The sequence below is a fragment of the Rhinoraja longicauda genome, chromosome 30 (assembly GCF_053455715.1).
Source record: "Rhinoraja longicauda isolate Sanriku21f chromosome 30, sRhiLon1.1, whole genome shotgun sequence".
NCBI classification, from domain to species: Eukaryota; Metazoa; Chordata; class Chondrichthyes; order Rajiformes; family Arhynchobatidae; genus Rhinoraja; species Rhinoraja longicauda.
In genome coordinates, this window is record NC_135982.1 from 10,321,140 (window position 1) to 10,340,419 (window position 19,280).

General features: G+C 48.6%; 1 protein-coding gene across 10 annotated transcripts in view; it reads left to right on the top strand.

Moving 5' to 3' along the window:
- The window catches only part of agrn (agrin), a 519,366-nt gene that overhangs the window by 413,944 nt on the left and 86,142 nt on the right, over window positions 1-19,280 (top strand). For all 10 annotated transcript variants that reach the window (XM_078425207.1, XM_078425208.1, XM_078425209.1 and 7 more), the window contains 3 exons: window positions 2,845-2,990; window positions 7,628-7,733; window positions 16,542-16,649. In XM_078425207.1, the coding sequence (XP_078281333.1) occupies window positions 2,845-2,990; window positions 7,628-7,733; window positions 16,542-16,649 (360 nt within the window). The remainder of the gene's footprint in view (window positions 1-2,844; window positions 2,991-7,627; window positions 7,734-16,541; window positions 16,650-19,280) is intronic.

Below are 19,280 nucleotides of genomic sequence, written 5' to 3' on the forward strand. Positions count from 1 at the left end.
GAGGCAGAGCCAGACAGATGTTATCGAAAAGCAAAACAAAAAGACTATGAATGTTTTTAAATCTGAAATGAAAAGAGAAAAATACGAGATGAACTCAGCGGGCCAGGCAGCATCTGCAGAGCTGATATTTCACGTCCACGCTCTCTCATCATAACCTAGAGACATGGAGCTGAGAAGCAAGGGAAACTGGCCCTTTGGCCCAACTCGTGCATGCCGGCCAAGTTGGCATATTAGGCGAGACCACAAGACACGGGTGCAGAATTAACCCATTTGGCCCACCGAGTCCGCTCCGCCATTCAATCATGACTGATCTATTTTTCCCTCTCAACCCCGTACGCATGTCTTCTCCCCGCGATGTTTGATGCTCTTACTAATCAAGAACTTATTCATCTCCACTTTTAAAATACACGATGACTTGGCCTCCACAGCTGTGAATTCCACAGGTTCACCACCCTCTGGCATTTGCCTGCATTTGACCCATAGCCCTCCAAACCCTTCCGATTAATATACCTGCCCAAATGCCGTTTACAAGCCATAATTGTACCCACTTCTACAGCTTCCTCTGGCTGCTCATTCCAGTTGCAGACTACCCTCTGAGTGAAAAGGTTGCCCCTGAGGTACCGGTTAAATCTCTACCCTCTCACCTTAACCCTGCAGTCTCTAGTTTTAGGCTCTTCTACCCTGGAAAGAAAACGGTGAGTGTCCACTTTATCCATGCCGCTCACAATCTTGTACACCTCAATAAGGTCACCGTCTTGGAGCAGATCAGCCATGATCATATAGAACGGCAGAACAGGCTTGATGGGCCGAGTGGCCTACACTCCTGCTCCTGTGTTCTTAGTTTGACAACACACACAACAGGAAAAAATTGGAGCAATTCTTTTGTTTTTGTGTAACCCCGGGTTTGATCCCGACTACGGGCGCTGTCTGTACGGAGTTTGTACGTTCTCCCTGTGACCTGCGTGGGGTTTTTTCCGAGATTTTCAGTTTCCTCCCACACTCCAAATGTGTACAGGAATGAAGGTAAATTGGCTTGGTATAAATGTAAATTGTCATACGTGTGTGTAGGGTAGTGTTAATGTGCGAGGATCACTGGTCGGTGTGGGTTTGGAGGGCCAAAGGGCCTGTTTCCCTCCACTTTACCCCTTCTTTGCAAAATTAAATGTCTTCTTATTTTCCCCAGTTCTTGACCTGAAACTTATTATCTCTGTGTATAGACAATAGACAACAGGCAATAGACAATAGGTGCAGGAGGAGGCCATTCGGCCCTTCGAGCCAGCACCGCCATTCAATGTGATCATGGCTGATCATTCTCAATCAGTACCCCGTTCCTGCCTTCTCCCCATACCTCCTGACTCCGCTATCCTTAAGAGCTGTATCTAGCTCTCTCTTGAATGCAGTCAGAGAATTGGCCCCCACTGCCTTCTGAGGCAGAGAATTCCACAGATTCACAACTCTCTGACTGAAAAAGTTTTTCCTCATCTCAGTTCTAAATGGCCTACCCCTTATTCTTAAACTGTGGCCCCTTGTTCTGGACTCCCCCAACATTGGGAACATGTTTCCTGCCTCTAACGTGTCCAACCCCTTAATAATCTTATACGTTTCGATAAGATCCCCTCTCATCCTTCTAAATTCCAGTGTATACAAGCCTAGTCACTCCAATCTTTCAGCATATGACAGTCTCCCCTCAGATGCTGTCTGACTTGCTGAGTGTTTCCTGCATTTTGCCACTTTTGTTTCTGAGTTCCAGCATCTGCAGTTTATTGCTCCCCTGTGTTCCCACCTGGTTTCTCCACTGTCGGTGGTGTGTTGTGTTCTATTTGCCCTTGCACCCCCTCCCCTACACACACTGGTGAGACCGCACCTGGAGGATTGTGTGCAGTTTTGGTCTCCTAATTTGAGGAAGGACATTGTTGCTATTGAGGGAATGCAATGTAGGCTCACCAGGTTAATTCCCGGGATGGTGGGACTGACATATGATGAAAGAATGGGTTGACTGGGCTTGTATTCAGAAGGACGAGAGGGAGTCTTATGGAAACATATAAGAATTCTTAAAGGATTGGACAGGCTAGATGCAGGAAAAATGTTCCCGATGTTGGGTGAGTCCAGAACCAGAGGTCACAGTTTAAGAATAAGGGATAGGCCATTTAGGACTGAGATTAGGAAAAAAAATTTCACCCAGAGAGTTCTGAATCTGTGGAATTCTCTACCACAGAAGGCAGTGGAGGCCGATTCACTGGATGTTTTCAAGAGAGAGTTAGATTTAGCTCTTAGGGCTAAAGGAATCAAGAGATATGGGGAAAACGCAGGACCAGGGTACTGATTTTGGATGATCAGACATGATTATATTGAATGGCGGTGCTGGCTCGAATGGCCGACTCCTCCACCTATTTTCTATATTTTTCTATGTAACATGGATAGATAACAATTTGGGTTCCGTTCTGAAACATCGTCTATCCATGTCCTCCAGGGATGTTGTCTAACCCGCTGAATTTTTAGGAGATGCAGCGCGGAAACAGGCCCTTCGGCCTACCAAGTCCACACTGACCAGCGATTCCCTATACACAAGTTCTATCTTGTACACTAGGGGCAGAAGCCAAATAAACTACAAACCTGCACGTCTTTGGAATGTGAGAGGAAACCAGAGCTCCAGGAGGAAACCCACGCAGTCACATATTTTGAACGGACAGCACCCGTAGACAGCATCGAAATGGGTCTCTGGGACTCTACCATTGTGCCGCCCCCCAGCATCTTGCGTCTTTCCTTGGTAGACCAGCATCCTCAGTTCCTTGTTTCCACACTCCCATCCCAATCCTGTATCTGTTTGTCTCCTTCGTCCGGCAGAATGTGGCTCGGGAGGATCCGGCTCCGGTGACAATAACGAGTGCGAGCAGGAAAAGTGCCGGAAGTACGGGGGGATGTGGGACGAGGACTCGGAAGACGGCCCGTGCGATTGTGGATTGTCCTGCCAAGGTGTCCCTTGGTCTCCTGTGAGTAATTGCCCCCCCCCCCCCGTTCCATGCCACTGCCACAGGCATCTCCACAAATTAAGACAAAACCTTGTGCGAAAATAATTCTTTTACCCTTGCACTTCGTAAAAACAAATACAAAGCGATGATTGATGAGCATTCGCCGCGGTGTCCCTGTACATATAAATTACAGCCAATGCCTTTCATATAATCCTTCAGGCTACATTAGTAAAGAAATCGAAAGTGTTTAATTTGTCATTTCCATTCTCATATCTTTTTGATTTGGCCAACTTTGTGGAATTGCATCTCCTCCCTACAAAGGGAGGATTAAACTCAGGTAACATGAACTTTCTTGGTTGAGGGATACTAAAGGTCTTCACTCGGAGCGAGCAGGACAGTTGGTGATAGTTCAAGCCCAGTTACATCACTCTCTAATCTTCTCAATAAGTCTGCAGAAGAACTTAAGAGAAACTTCTCTTAAACAGAAGGCCGGTGTGGAACCTGCTCCCATTGGAGTGGTTGAAATGGACAGTATGAAGTAGAAGTCTGAAGAAGGATCTGCAGCCTTCTGGCGCAGTGGTAGAGTTGCTACCTTATAGTGCCAGAGACCAGGGTTCGATCCCTCCTACGGGTGCTGCCTGTACGGAATCTGCACCTTCTCAAGTGTGTTTTCTAGGGGTGGTCCGGTTTCCTAACAGACACCAAAGACATACAGGTTTGTAGGTTAATTGGCTTCAGTAAAATTATCCCTAGTGTGTTGGATAGTGTTAGTGTGCGGGGACCATTTTGTGAGAGGGCATAGCTTTAAGTTGAGAGGAGGAAAGTTTAAAGGAGATGTGTGGGGCAAGTGTTTGACTGAAGAGGTTGGTGGGTGCCTGGAACACGCTGCCAGAGGGGGTGATGGAAGCGTTTAAGAGACTTTTAGATATGCACGTGAATATGCAGGGTTATGGATCACGTGCAGGCAGATGAGATTAGTTTTCAGATTTTTTTTTTAGATTTTAGAGATACAGCGCGGAAACAGGCCCTTCGGCCCACCGAGTCCGCGCCGCCCAGCGATCCCCACACATTAACACTATCCTACACACACTAGGAACAATTTTTTTAAAACATTTACCCAGTCAATTAACCTACATACCTGTACGTCTTTGGAGTGTGGGAGGAAAACGAAGATCTCGGAGAAAACCCACGGGGAGAACGTACAAACTCCGTACAGACGGCGCCCGTAGTCAGGATCGAACCTGAGTCTCCGGCGCTGCATTCGCTGTAAGGCAGCTACTCTACCGCTGCGCCACCGTGCCGCCCAGGCAGTTTATCCTGGCGTCATGTCCAGCACGGACATTGTGGGCCGAAGGGCCTGTCAGTGTGCTGCATTGTCTTCTTGTTCTGTGACATCTCACCACCAATAAATCAGAGAGTGACTCCTCAGTCGGAACAAGATTCCCGACCGGAAACATCGCCTGCCCCATTTCCCTCCACAGATGCTGCCTGACCCGCTGACTTCCTCCAGCAGAGAGTTCTTTTGCTCAGAAATCCAGCGTCTGTGTCAGCACGGACATTGTGGGCCGAAGGGCCAGTACCAGTGCTGCACTGCTCTGTGTTCTGTGTTCAGGGGCTGGGATGTTTTGAGCAGGAGACTGCTTTCTGTGCAGCAACTCTGATGGGAGATATTAATGAGTAATGGCAGCAGTGATGTCTCTGTTATTTAAGTTAACTTCTGCCGATCTTTATTCCCTTTCAATCAGCCTTCAGTCTATCAATAGCTCATTTCCAGCATCACGCAGAGCACTGGCCAGGGCTGGGACACCCTTGTATTAATTCTGCTTGCATTCAGAGCCATTATTAAGCATTCCCTGTGCGGGTGAGATTCTGCAGTAACGCCCCCACCTTAAGCCAACGAGTTTGCCCAATCCTGAATGTGAATTTCATTTTAGTTCAGAGATACAGCCTGGGAACAGGCCCCTCAGCCCATCGGTTCCACGCTGACCATCGATCATGTCTAGTTCTATCTTATCCCACTTTCTCACCCACTCCCTACACACCAGGGTCAATATTATTTTTTACAGAGGAAAATTACTCAACAACCCTGGGCATCTTTTAGAGGTGTGAGGAAACTGGAGCACACAGAGGAAACCCACACAGTCACAGGGAGAACATGTAAACTCCACCAGTGGTCGGGAATACACTCGGGTCTCTGGCGCTGTGAGTGAGGCAGCAGTCCGAGCAGCTGTGCCCCTGTGCTGTTTATGCATTAGTTTAGTTTTAGAATTGGAAATACAGCATGGTCCACCAAGCCCAACGATCACCTATTCACACTAGTTCAAGGTTATCCCACTACCTCATCCATTCCCTGCACACATCAGGCCAAGTACCCTGGCATTGTGGCCAGGTAACCCGGCATTGGGACAGGTAACCCGGCATTGGGACAGGTAGCCCAGCATTGTGGCCAGGTGGCCCGGCATTGTGGACAGGTAGCCCGGCATTACAGCCAGGTAGCCTAGCAGCAGGACAGGAAGCCCGGCATTACAGCCAGGTAGCCCGGCATTGTGGACAGGTAGCCCGGCATTGTGGACAGGTAGCCCGGCATTGGGACAGGTAGCCCTCCATTGTGGCCAGGTAGCCCAGCAGCAGGACAGGTAGCCCGGCATTGTGGACAGGTAGCGCGGCATTGTGGATAGGTAGCCCGGCATCAGGACAGGTAGCCCGACATTGTGGACAGGTAGCGCGGCATTGTGGACAGGTAGCCCGGCATCAGGACAGGTAGCCCGGCATTACAACCAGGTAGCCCGGCATCAGGACAGGTAGCCCGGCATCAGGACAGGTAGCCCGGCATTGTGGACAGGTAGCCCAGCATTGTGGACAGGTAGCCCGGCATTGTGGCCAGGTAGCCCGGCATTGGGACAGGTACCCCAGCAGCAGGACAGGAAGCCCGGCATTACAGCCAGGTAGCCCGGCATTGTGGACAGGTAGCCCGGCATCCATTGTGGACAGGTAGCCATGTTTCTTCAACCCCCATGCAATGTCACAGTGCCGTCTTTCTGCTGTGTTCTACAAAGGCCACATCTACCCACTGGCAATGTTCCCACAGTGGAATTAATTCCTAACTTCAAGAAGCTACAGGGCTGCATTTTTGGGTTCGGAAAGCAATTGCTTGAAATAGAGATGAGGGTTCAAATGTCAATTGGCTTGGGCTTGGAATGCTTTTGCCCATTAAAAGTGCAATTCCTTGAAATGATGGCCCGTTCGATTGGAAATCTTAACCTTGAAAGATTTAATGGTGCTGTTGTCAATAGCAACCAGTACTGCATACATCTTTGTTTTCACCGGTCACTGGGGCAAAAACCAATATAAACAAGGATGGAAAACTTTTAATCTCTTGTGTCGATTATGTGTGGTGTTCGTTGGACATCGTTTTCTGCTTTCTTGCCACAAACTCTCTTGAAGGCATGGAGCGAACGGAGAATCTAGAATACCACTGCACGAGACAGGCCCTTTGGCCCACATTGTCAGTGCTGAATGTGATGCCATTAAACTAATCACCTCTTGACCAGTTGGGCAAGTGAGCTGAGGAATGGTTAATTAGCCTCGCCTGTCCAAACTCTCCCCATAGCTCGGTCCCTCGAGCCTAGGCAAAACCCTCGTAAATCCTCTCTGCATCCTTTCCAGATTAATGGCATCTTGTCCTCCAGAAAGGTAACCAAAATTGAACACAATACTCCAAAAGTGGACTCACCAGTGTCTTGTACATAATGTCCCAACTTCAATACAAAGTTCCTTGACTGATGAAGGCAGATGTACCAAAGGCTTTCTTCGCCACCCTATCTGCCTGTGACGCCACCTTCAGGTAACTAAGTGCCTGTTCTCCTAGATCCTTCTGCTCCACAACTCTCTCCAGGGCCCTACTGTAAACTGGAAAGGTCCTGCCCTCTTTCGACTTCCTAAAATGCCACACCTTACATTTATCTGAATTAAGTTCCATTTGCCATTCCCCGGCCCACTCGCCCAACTGAACAAAATGTCACTGTAATGCCTCATAAGTATCTTCACATTCTACCATACCATCTGGAAACCTACTGATCGTGCCTTGTCCATTCTCATCGAAGCGAGCTGCCAGAGGAAGTAGTTGAGGCAGATACAAAAACACATGTGAAAGACATTTGGACAGGTACATAGGAAGGAAAGGTCTGGAGAGAAATGGGCCAAATGTGGGTAAACAGGACAAGCTTGGGTGAGCATCTTGATTGGCATGGACAGGGTGGGCTGACGAGCCTGTTTCCATGCTGCATGAGTCTCTGACTCCTTACTAGTATCTTAGTCAGCAAATCAAGAGAACCATGAGAGGTCAAAGACGAGGTCGTTTGTTCATTAGGTTTTAAGACATTGTGCAGACATTAAACTTCAAAATCATGTTTTTTTTAAATAGACCTGCACAAAATTGGAGGGGGTGTTTATGAGCCTGGGATAGTGTTTAACACTTTGCGAAACAAACAAACGTCCTTTTATTCCTTTATTCCAGGATTTTTTCTGCTTATGGGTTTGTTTTAAAATCCACTGGGAGTGTCTGATATCATGATTACCCGGCTACCTCTGCTCAACAGTATAATTTTCCTTTCTAGATGTGTTTTTCTCCTTTTGATTGCCTGCCTTTCTCTGACTAGGTGTGTGGGTCTGATGGGGTGACCTACGACAATGAATGTGCATTGAAGCTGACACGATGCAAGATTAAAAAGGACCTCCATGTTATCCTGCTAAGCCCCTGCAACGGTGAGTCTTCTGCCAGTGCTCGAGTTCGCGCACACGCACACACGCACATGCACGCACATGCGCACGCACACACGCACGAACATGCACACACACATGCACACACACACATGTACATGCACACATACGCACATGCACACACACACACATGCACACACATGCGCACGCACACACGCACGAACATGCACACACACATGCACACACACATGTACATGCACACATACGCACATGCACACACACATGCAGCAACACACACATAGATGTGCATACGCACATACACCACAACATATCAGCACACATGCACAAGCAATGCACCTGCACACACACAGCCATACACACACACACACACACACACACACACACACACACACACGCAGCGCACGGGCAGAGAGACACACACGCACACACCAGAACATATCAGCACACACAACCACATACTCGTACATACTCACACTCTTACCAATCCACCATAATCCAATTAGCACTCGCCCTCACCAAATGGAGAAGGCATGGTATTCAACCGTGATACCATTCCGGTAAAATCCTCTCGAATCTCCATCTCCTGTTTTCTTTTGCAATGCAGTGACAATTGATAGGTAATCTAACAAGCTGATGATTTTCAGGGACTTATTCCCAGTCATTAGCTGTCAGGTAAAGCTCTTAATACATGCACCATGGCCATCTGGTACCACCGAGTCACAATCTGCTTCTTACTTCCATTCATACCAACCCTGACAACATCTCCCGGGAGCTGATCCCTGATCTGCGAACCGGCCATGTTGGCCCCTCCTCTTGCAATTACTTGTCACCAGAGTAATTTTGTGGAACTGATATCAGGTTGAGTGTCAGTCTTTAGTATCGTTGCCCAGTGGAATGGAAAAATGCCAGCGGAACCCTAGTATGGTGTGTTACCACAAGCACCCATGTATGGAAACGTAGATATTCCATCATGCAGACATAAGGAACTGCAGATGCTTGTTCGCACAAAAAATACACAAAGTGCTGGAGTAACTGTACATCAGGCAGCATCTCTGGAAGAAATAGATAGGTGATGTTTCAGATTAGGAGTATGTAGGAAGGAACTGCAGATGCTGGTTTAAACAGAAGACAGACACAAAAAGCTGAAGTAACTCAGTGGGACAGGCAGCATCTCTGGAGAGGAATGGGTGAGGTTTCGGGTCGAGGCCCTTCTTATAACTGGGTATGGGTCTCGACCCGAAACGTCACCCATTCCTTCTCTCCAGAGATGCTGCATGTCCCGCTGAGTTACTCCAGCCTTTTGTGTCTATCTCCATTTCAGGCTAGGACCCTTCTTCAGACTCTTGTCCTGAAACATCACCTGTCCATGGCCTCCAGACATGCTGCCTGACCCATTGAGTTACTCCAGCACTTTGTGTATTTTCTGTGCAAACAGGCATCTGCAGATCCTTGTGTCCTTGTTTCTTTTTGTCCCATCATGCTGTGTGCTGGTCCTTTGTGAAGACATTGTCGTCAGAACCTCGATTGTAATGAAGCTTTGATGATTGATGATGTTGGAGCCAGAGAGAGGAACTATATTAAAATGTTTATAACCTTGTGAAATCCCGTGGCCAACTCTGGCCATTTACCCATGCTCAATTATGGTCATTCCATCATTTGATTAATTGATTCCTCCCACCCATTCCTCTCCAGAGAGTTGTGAATCTGTGGAATTCTCTGCCTCAGAAGGCAGTGGAGGCCAATTCTCTGGATTCTTTCAAGAGAGAGCTTGATAGAGCTCTTAAGGATAGCGGAATCAGGGGGTATGGGAAGGCAGGAACGGGGTACTGATTAAGAATGATTAGCCATGCTCACATTGAATGGTGGTGCTGGCTCGAAGGGCCGAATGGCCTCCTCCTGCACCTATTGTCTATTGTGAGATCAAGCTTGGAAACAGGCTCTTTGCCCCATCAAGTCCATCTATTGCTCGTTCATACTAGTTCTATATTATCCAACTTTTGCACCTGCTTCCCACATGCTGGGGGGGGGGGCAGTTTACAGAGGCCAATTCACCTACAGCCCCGCACGTCTTTGGGATGTGGGAAGAAATTGGAGCGCCCGGAGGAAAACCATGTGAAAATGCAAACTCCATGCAGCCAGCACCTGAAGTCAGGATCGAACCTTCTGTCTCTGGTGCAGCAAGGCAGCAGCTCGTCCAGTTGCACCTCCGCATTGCTCTTGATCAAGCCTTAAGCTTCAGGGGCCCAGCTGTTTGTCGACACCCCCCCCCCCCCCTCCAATAAATTGCTTCACTTCGCTTCGTAAAGATGCTCCTCAATATCTCCCATCTTGTTCAGTAATGCATGGACCATTTTAAAGGCGCTTTGTAAGTGTAAATTGGTGCTGCGGGCTGCCTGATGCTTTTAGTTCATCACGCCCATTATGCCACACAGTGAAAGACAGCCCTTGTATACTTAACAAAACAAATCATATGGAGCAACAATTGCTCCCATTTATTGCCGCTAAAAGGTTGGGTGTTGGAGGGGATGCTGACGGTGACACCCTCTTTAAACAAATCAATGGTGTGTGTGTGTGAGTAAATTAACAAAGTGCCATTTGTGAAAGGAAAAACAAAAAAAGGATGAGGTGTAAAGTGAATTGTATCATCAACTGGCAGAGTCTCCGCGACTCCTCAGCTGTGCTCCTGCCACCTGTAGAATCGTACACAGTTGCCGCACAGAAGGAGGCTGTTCAGCCCATTGTGTTTATCCTAGCTCTCCGCCAGACCAAAACACTAGTTCCAACCAACCCCCCCCCCCCCAACCATTTCTCTGCAATCACACATGTCCTTCCACAATCAAGGACATATGAAACCTGCCTCCTTCACAGGTATTTGAAAGGAATTTCAGGGGACAACTTTTTCATTCAGAGGTCAAGATCGAACCCGGGTATCTGGGTGCTGTGAAGCATCAGCTCTATTAGCTGCGCCACTGTGTCGCTGTAGATCATGCCTTAAGCTTCAGGGGCCCTGAAGTTTGGAGAAACCATGTATGGAATGAGCTTGCAGAGGAACCCATAGAAGTGGATACAATTACGACTTTAAAGGATACTAGCCTGTGGACCTGTTGGGTCCAAGCCTCTCCTGATTGCCATTCCGCCTTCTCCGGTCCCGCCTCTTCAGCTCCACTCTCCCCCCCCCCCCCTCATTGGTCGCCGCTCCCGTCACTTGTGCGGGTCCCTCCCCCTCCTTCCAGTCCCGCCTCTTCTGCTCCACTCTCCCCCCCCCCCCCCCCCCCATTGGCCGCCACTCCCGTCACTCGGGTGGTCCTGCCCCCGGCGGCCACCTTAGGCAAGGCAAGGCAAGTGGAAAAGGCATTTATTAAAGTTTAAAAAGTGAATAACTTTTAAAATATAACAACCACAGGCAAATGGTGAGTAAGGTGGGCCTAACATTGTTGTGCTATTGTGTACCGTTTTGGCTGTATTTCGGGAACAAATCTATCCACAAACCCACAAATGTACAAGATGAGAGTTCTAGTAATATATAGATGGATAGATTTGGGCAGACATGTGGAGAGTAAGGGTTTAGCGGGCTATGGTTCAAATGTAGGCAGATGGTTGGCATGGGCAAGGTGGATTGAAAGGCCTGTTCTTGTGTGGAACAGCCTCCCATTGTTCACTCTGACCAGAACACCCCCCACCCCAATCATTGTCCCCTCAGCCTTCTCTTCTCCATCGGAAACAGTCCCACTCTCGCCAATTTATTCCCATAACTAGAGAGCCTCTTCTCAGGAACCAGTCTCATAAATCATGCATGGATCCTCTCCAAATCTTCCTATGATGAAGCAACCAGTACTGAACACAATACTCCAGATGATGCTGGAGCGGTGCTTTGTTAAGGTTCAGTATGACATCCCTGTTTTTATACTCTGTTCCTCATTGATAAAGCCCAGAAATGTGCGCACCTTGTTAAATGCTTTTGCAAACTGCCCGGCCATTTTTAATAAATTGTGCACCTGTACCCCGAGTACTTCTTCACGTACACCCCTCTTAAAACAACGTTCTTTATTGCACCACCTCATAATGTCTCTGCGTTAAACTTTATCTGCCTTCGGTCTTCCCCCCTCCGCCTACTTGGTTATAACTTGTTGCAGAAGTAGCACAATCTTAGTTTAGTTTAGTTCAGGGATACAGCGCAGAAACAGGCCATTCGGCCCGAAGTGTCCGTGCCGACCAGCGATCACCCCGCACACTTAACACTATCCTACACACACCAGGGGCAATTTACACCTTTCACCGAAGCCAATTAGCCTACAAACCTATGAGTCTTTGGACTCTGTGAGGAAATGGGAGCACCCGGAGAAAACCCACACAGTCACGGGGAGAACGTACAAACTCCGTACAGACAGCACCCGTAGTCAGGATCGAACTCGTGTTTCTGGTGTTTCTACCACTGCCCCAAAAACCTGCCCTGCCATTTTTTATATCGTGTGCACTTATACCCCATCCTTCTTCTTGTGCACCTTTTAAAACAATTTCCTTTAATGCATCACCTCACAATCTCTCCGCATTAAACTTTTATCTGCCATGCTGGTTTAAACCGAAGATAGACATAAAATGCTGGAGTAACTCAGCGGGACAGGCAGATCTCTGGAGAGAAGGAATGGGTGACGTTTCGGGTCAAGACCCTTCTGCAGACTCACGTTTCGGGTCGAGACCCTTCTTCAGTCTGAAGGAGGGTCTCGACCGAAACGTCACCCATTACCTCTCTCCAGAGAATGCTGCCTGTCTCGCTGAGTTACTCCGGCATTTTGTGTCTATCTCAGGTTTGTAGATTAATTGGCTTCTGAAAAATGTCCTTAGTGTGCAGGATGCGAAAGTGGGATAACATAGAACTAGTGTGAGTGGGTTGTTGATAGTATGCATGGAATTGGTGGGCCGAAGAGCCTGTTTCCACACTGTATCTTTAAATGAAACTAAACCCATTGGACTTTAGATGTTTTAAAAAAATGTATTTATCTCCAGGAGATAAACTTCACTGGCAAAGCCAGTGTTTACTACTTTGCACAATACTATGGGCCCAGATCATTGGTAGAATTGTGTCGGGAAATGAACTGCAGATGCTGGTTTACACCGAAGGTATCACAAAATGCTGGAGTAACTCAGCGGGACAGGCAGCATCTCTGGATAGAAGGAATGGGCGACGTTTCGGGTCGAGGCCCTTCTTCCAGACTGAAGAAGGGTCTTGACGCAAAACGCCACCCATTCCTTCTCTCCAGAGATCATTGGTGGAATTGCTGGTTTGATTATGAAGTGGTCTGCCAATGTCGTTACTGACACTTGGCACCAAGACGATGAATGGAAACCACAGCTTGTTTAGTGCTTGCCAGCGTTTCCTCAATTTGATTTCAATCAGTCGGCAGCAGCTGGTTTGGGCTGTGATTCGAAAACCAGATGCAGTGTGGGCTGGAAATGACTGGGATTATCCGAGCTCCTTCAAAAGTTGTTTAACAAGCTATGAAACAAGATATAATTAAATAAAGCCACATGACTAAACCAAAGCGCATGATACAGAAATATGTACAAAACTCTCAGTCAGCCCTGAAATTAATTCTGCCAGGGAATAGGTTAAACTAACAGGGGGAAGGTTTCTTTACAGATTGTATCTTATCAATGCAGTACAAGGCATTAATTGGAGGCTGTGTAGAAAAGAACTGCAGGTGCAGGTTTAAACTGAAGACAGGCACAAAAAGCCGGAGTAACTCAGAGGGACAGTCAGCATCTCTGGAGAGAAGGAATGGGCGGCTGCCTGGGACATATTTATTATGGTAGATATTCACTTGTACAAGTCAATTCAGACTGAGAACTGAGTCCGTTTAAAGAGTTAAGGAGCCACAACAACTTTTACCATTAAGTGCTTGGTGATTTCTCCAAAAAGGTGCGGTGAATGGAGAATGTTCATTTAGTTTAGTCTGGAGAAGGGTCCCAACCCGAATCCTCACCCATCGTTTTTCCCCAGAGGTGCTGCCTGAACCGCGAGGTTACTCCAGCACTTTGTGTCTCTCTTCGGTATATGCCGGCATCTGCAGTTCCTTTCCACACTTTAATTTGGTTGTAGTTTAGTTTATTGTCACCTGTACCCAAAGTACAGTGAAAAGCTTTGTTGTTATGTTCTATCCAGCCAGCGAAAAGACAACATATGATTACAGTCGAGTTGTCCACAGTGTGCAGATGCAGGATACAGGGAATAAAGATTAAATCAGTGACGTCCGATAACACATAGTCCAAGGGTCTCCAATGAGGTAGATGCTTGGTCAGGGCCACTCTTCAATTGGTGACTAGACCAAGTGGACCCGTTGGGCCCAAACCTCTCCTGCATTGGTGCAGCACCCTCTCCTGCCCCTCTCACCCCTCACCTCCCCCCCTCCTTCCTCCATCCCCTCCCTCTCCCCAGTTGAAGATGGATCACCAAACTCTAGTTAACTGGGAATTTCCCAATCACCTACACTCTGGTTGGTCAAAGCATTGCGGGCATAGGAAGCATTTTGTACCATCTGCTGGAATACTTTGCTGCTCTCAACACCTTAGCTTTCTTCACAGCAACAATTGTTTGGCATTGTACATACTTCACAAATATTTGTTCTGTGTTAAAATGGCTTGTAATTTAGGCATTCCCATGCCAAACATTGCCACCGGTAATGCAGGTCTGTTAGCAATTGGGAATCATGGAGCTTCCTCCCAATCCTCTCCCTCCCACTCCTCCCCACCCACTCCCCCTTCCTCTCACTCCTCCCCACCCACTCCCCTTCCCTCTCACTCCTCCCCACCCACTCCCCCTTCCTCTCACTCCTCCCCATCCACTCCCCTCCCTCCCACTCCTCCCCATCCACTCCCCTCCCTCCCACTCCTCCCCACCCACTCCCCTTCCCTCTCACTCCTCCCCACCCACTCCTCTCCCTCTCACTCCTCCCCATCTCACTCCCCTTCCCTCTCACTCCTCCCCATCCCACTCCTCTCCCTCTCACTCCTCCCCATCCCACTCCTCTTCCTCCCACTAATCCCCATCCCTCTATTCCCACTCCACCCCCTTCCACTCCTCACCCTCCCACACCTCTCTCTCACTCCTCCCCGTCTGCTCCCCCTTCCACTCTTCTCACTCTCACTCATCCCCCAATCCTCTGCCTTCTACTACTTACTCCCAGACCTCTGCACCCCAATAAACCCTCTCACTTCCTTCCCCCTCTCAGTTTCACCCTCCCACTCCTCCCTCTCCCACTAGACCCTCTCACCACTCCCCCTCCCTCTATACCCTCTCACTCCTCCTCTGCCATTTGTCTCACCCTCACTCCTCTCCCCCCACCCCGCTCCTCTGTCCTACTCTGCCTTCTAGTCCTCTCGCTCCCACTCCCCCACCCACTACCCTCCCACTCCACTTCTCTCCACTCTCCTGTCAATTTTGGATGGAGTGGAATGAAATACGTTATTGTCACATGTGCATAGCCACAGTGAGATTCTTTGCTTGTATACCCAATGTATACAAATAGCAGCCACCTCCTCCAGTTCCTCTCCTTCTCACTGAACCCTCTTCCATTTCCCTTCCTCCCACTCGCCCTCATACGCCGCTCCCTCCCACTTCCACTCCTCTTGCACCCACCCTCTCCATCTCCATCCTTCTCCACGGTGGTTCCCTGGTCCCCCATCTCCCTTCCCCAGCACCAAGCCCTTTCAAGAACTTAGCAACTGAGAGATTAGATTAGAGACACAGCGCGGAATCAGGCCCTTCGGCCCGCCGGGTCCGCGCCGACCAGCGATCCCCGCACATTAACACTATCCTACACCCACTAGGGACAATTTTTACATGTATCAAGCCAATTAACCTACAAACCTGTACGTCTTTGGAGTGTGGGAGGAAACCGAAGATCTCGGAGAAAACCCACGGGGAGAACATACAAACTCCGTACAGACAGAACCCGTAGTCAGGATCGAACCCGGGTCTCCAGCGCTGCAATTCGATGTAACTCTCCCGCTACGCCACCATGACCGCCCATATATAATTATGTGGTTAGACAGCAAAAATCTGATTTCTCATGGTGGAGATGTCTAAGACAAGAGGGAATGGGTATAAGGTGAGACATAGAAGATGTCGAGGGGGTGGAATCATAGAGCTGTACAGCGAAGAAACAGGCCCTTTGGCCCAACTTGCCCACACCGACCAACATGTCCCATCTACACTAGTCCCTGCCTGCATTTGGCCCATATCCCTCTAAACCTACCCTGTCCATGTACCTGTCTAAATGTTTCTTAAACATTGCGATACCACCTGCTAAACATTGCGATAGTGCCTGCCATTGGAGGGCAGTAAGAGGGGGAGTGAGAGGAATAGATGGGAGAGGAGTGGGGGCGAGAGCAGTGAGGGTGAGACAAATGGGAGGGGAGGAGTGAGAAGTTATAGAGATGGGGGTGGGAGCGAGAGGGTTTCGTGGGAGAGGGAGGAGTGAGAGGGGAAACTGAGAGGGGGGGAGGAGTTAATGGGGTGGAGAGGAATGGGAGTGTGAGAGAGTGGAGTGTGAGGCAGAGGAGTGGGATTTGAGGTGGTTAGTATCTGCCTGACGAGACAGAGATAACTACTTAAACAGAGAGGTAGAGAAGGGTATGGACCATATTGCAGGTAAAATGGGATTAGCGTTGGTGGCTACCATGGCTGATGTGGATGTGATGGCCTGAATGGGCCTGTTTCTGCACTGCATATCTCCATTGACTCTATGATTCAATTTTCTATTTCTGCCAAGCCTGTGAATTATGCGTTCAATAAGCACAATGTCTGTTTGCTCAAACTCTGTTCTCTTCCTGCAGATGCAATCCCGTCATCTGTTCCAGAGCAGCATTGCAGCAAGTCCGTCTACGGCTGTTGTCCTGATAACGTCACTGCTGCCCGGGGAGTTGGCCTTGCAGGATGTCCAAGTGAGTCCTTTCACTTACCAGCTGTTGGTGGCTGGTTCTTCTGCCAGCCGGATGACTACTGAAGGAACATATTTTACAGAACCCCGTTGATGGTCTGGGCTATGGTTTTGAAAGGCACCCCCATCAGAAAGGTGCCATCTTCCCTGGAATGTGCCAAAGAGTCAACATGATATTCGTTCACCCCATCTATAGAAGGATTAGTTAGTCCGTTTTTTTAGTTACTTTAGTTTATTGTGACATAACGAGGTACAGTGAAAAGGTCATTATGATCATCGAAGCTTTTTGTTGCTTGCTATCCACTCCGCAGAAAGACTACACTGAATCAGAACATAGTAGAGTACAGGAACAGGCCCAGCAGCCCTCAACAACTTTAGGTAGTTCCTCTGTCCCTCCCGTCCCCTCCTCCTTCCCAGATCTCCCTCTATCTTCCTGTCTCCACCTATATCCTTCCTTTGTCCCGCCCCCCTGACATCAGTCTGAAGAAGGGTCTCGACCCGAAACGTCACCCATTCCTTCTCTCCCGAGATGCTGCCTGACCTGCTGAGTTACTCCAGCATTTTGTGAATAAAAGCCCTCACTAGTTCCATGTTATCCCACGTTCTCATCCACTCCCTACACATAAGGGGCAAAGTTGAAGAGGTTAATTAACCTACAGGCCCACAAGACTTTGGGATGTGGAAGGAAACCGGAGCACCTGAAGTAAACCCACACGATCGCAGGGAGAATGTGAAACTCTGCATTGACAGCGTCCAAGGTCAGGATCGAACCTGGATCTCTGGCGCTGTGGGGCAGCAGCTCTATCCGCTGTGCCACTGTGCCGCCCCTGCAGTCCCATTAATTTTGCTGGCAGTTTTAATACTAACTAGACTAAGGGGACACGTTGGGCCCAACCCTCTCCTGCATTGGTGCAGCACCCTCTCCTCCGCCACTCCCATCTCCCTCCCTACCCCCTCCCTCCCTCCTTCCTCCCCCCTCCCTCCATCCCTCCGCCTCCCGTCTCCCCCCTCTCCCTTCCCCTCTGCCCCTTCCTTCCCTCCCCCTCCCTCCCTCCCTCCTCCCCCTCCCTCCTCCCTCTCCCTCCTCCCTCTCCCTCCTCCCCCCCGCTTCTCCCTCCCCCTCCCTCTTCCCCCCTCCCTCCTCCCCATCCTCCCCTCCCCCCTTTCCTCCACCCCACTTCCCCGCCCTACTACAACCCCCTCAACCCCCCTTATCCTCCCCCTTCCTCCCTCCCCCCTCCTTCCCTCCGAGATCGATTTAAAATTTAAAACGTGAATAACTTAAAAAATATAACACCAATTTCAATGAAACTTCTTCCATTAGAGCCAAAGGGATGACGGTGAGTAAGGTGGGCCTAAAATTGTCGCGCTATCGCGTACCGTTTCGGCTGTAGTTCAGGAACAAACAAACAAACAAACGAGAGTTTTAGTATATAGATCATTCTCAATTCCACATTGTGGCTTGTCCATTGGCTACCAGCTGTTCCAGTATAAGCTTACTGTTTTTTCACGGAGAGAACAGGTCCAAAATATTGTTATTATTGCCTCAGCTGTTTCTTTACTCCCCGATTTGCTTTCTCTTGCTTTCAGCCTCTAAGGGCCCACATTGAGTTTTGCCTCTTCCTCTTGACTCCGATGCTGAAGTAATTATGTTTTGTTATTCCCTATATCTTGCTGGCTAAAAACTCAGATCTATCTAATCCTCCTTGTTTCTAACTTTCTCCCAGCTCTCTGTTTGGCAACGTGACAAGCCGACTCTTTTCGTCTAATTATAACTTTAACCATTTTTTTGCTTTACTTTCCGCGTGGAGATTTTACTTTTTTTCACCAACAGAATCTACATTTGTGGAGATTTTCAAAATATTTTCATTTAAAATGTTTGCCATTATTTATCCATTGGCAAGTTTCTCAAACTATTTTCTCAATCTATCTTCACCAGTTTAGTTTAGTTTAGTTTAGAGACACAGCCTGGAAACAGGCTCTTCGGCCCATCGTGTCCGAGCCGACCGTACAGACAGCCCCCGTAGTCAGGATCGATCTCAGGTCTCTAGCGCTGTAAGGCAGCAACTCTACCGCTGTACCATCGTGCCACCCTCACCCCATTGAGATTAGCGTGGTTGTGCTTTGTGGTCGTACAGTCCTACAGCATGGATACAGATCTTCAGAGCTTCTTATTTTAACTCTTATTGCGGTTAAATATGTAATCTCAGGTAAATGAAGACACTGCATTGCATACTTGAGAAATAAATATGGGGTGGCACAGTGGTAGACTTGCTGCCTTACAGCGCCACAGACCCAGGTTCGATCCTGTCTACAGGTGCTGTCTTTACGGAGTTTGAACGTTCTACCTGTGACCACGTGGGTTTTCTCCGGCTTCCTCCCACACTCCAAAGACGTACAGGTTTGTAGATTTTTTAGATTTTTTTTTTAGATTTAGAGATACAGCGCGGAAACAGGCCCTTCGGCCCACCGGGTCCGCGCCGCCCAGCGATCCCCGCACATTAACACTATCCTACACACACTAGGGACAATTTTTACATTTACCCAGTCAATTAACCTACATACCTGTACGTCTTTGGAGTGTGGTCCACGGTCACGGGGAGAACGCACAAACTCCGTACAGACGGCGCCCGTA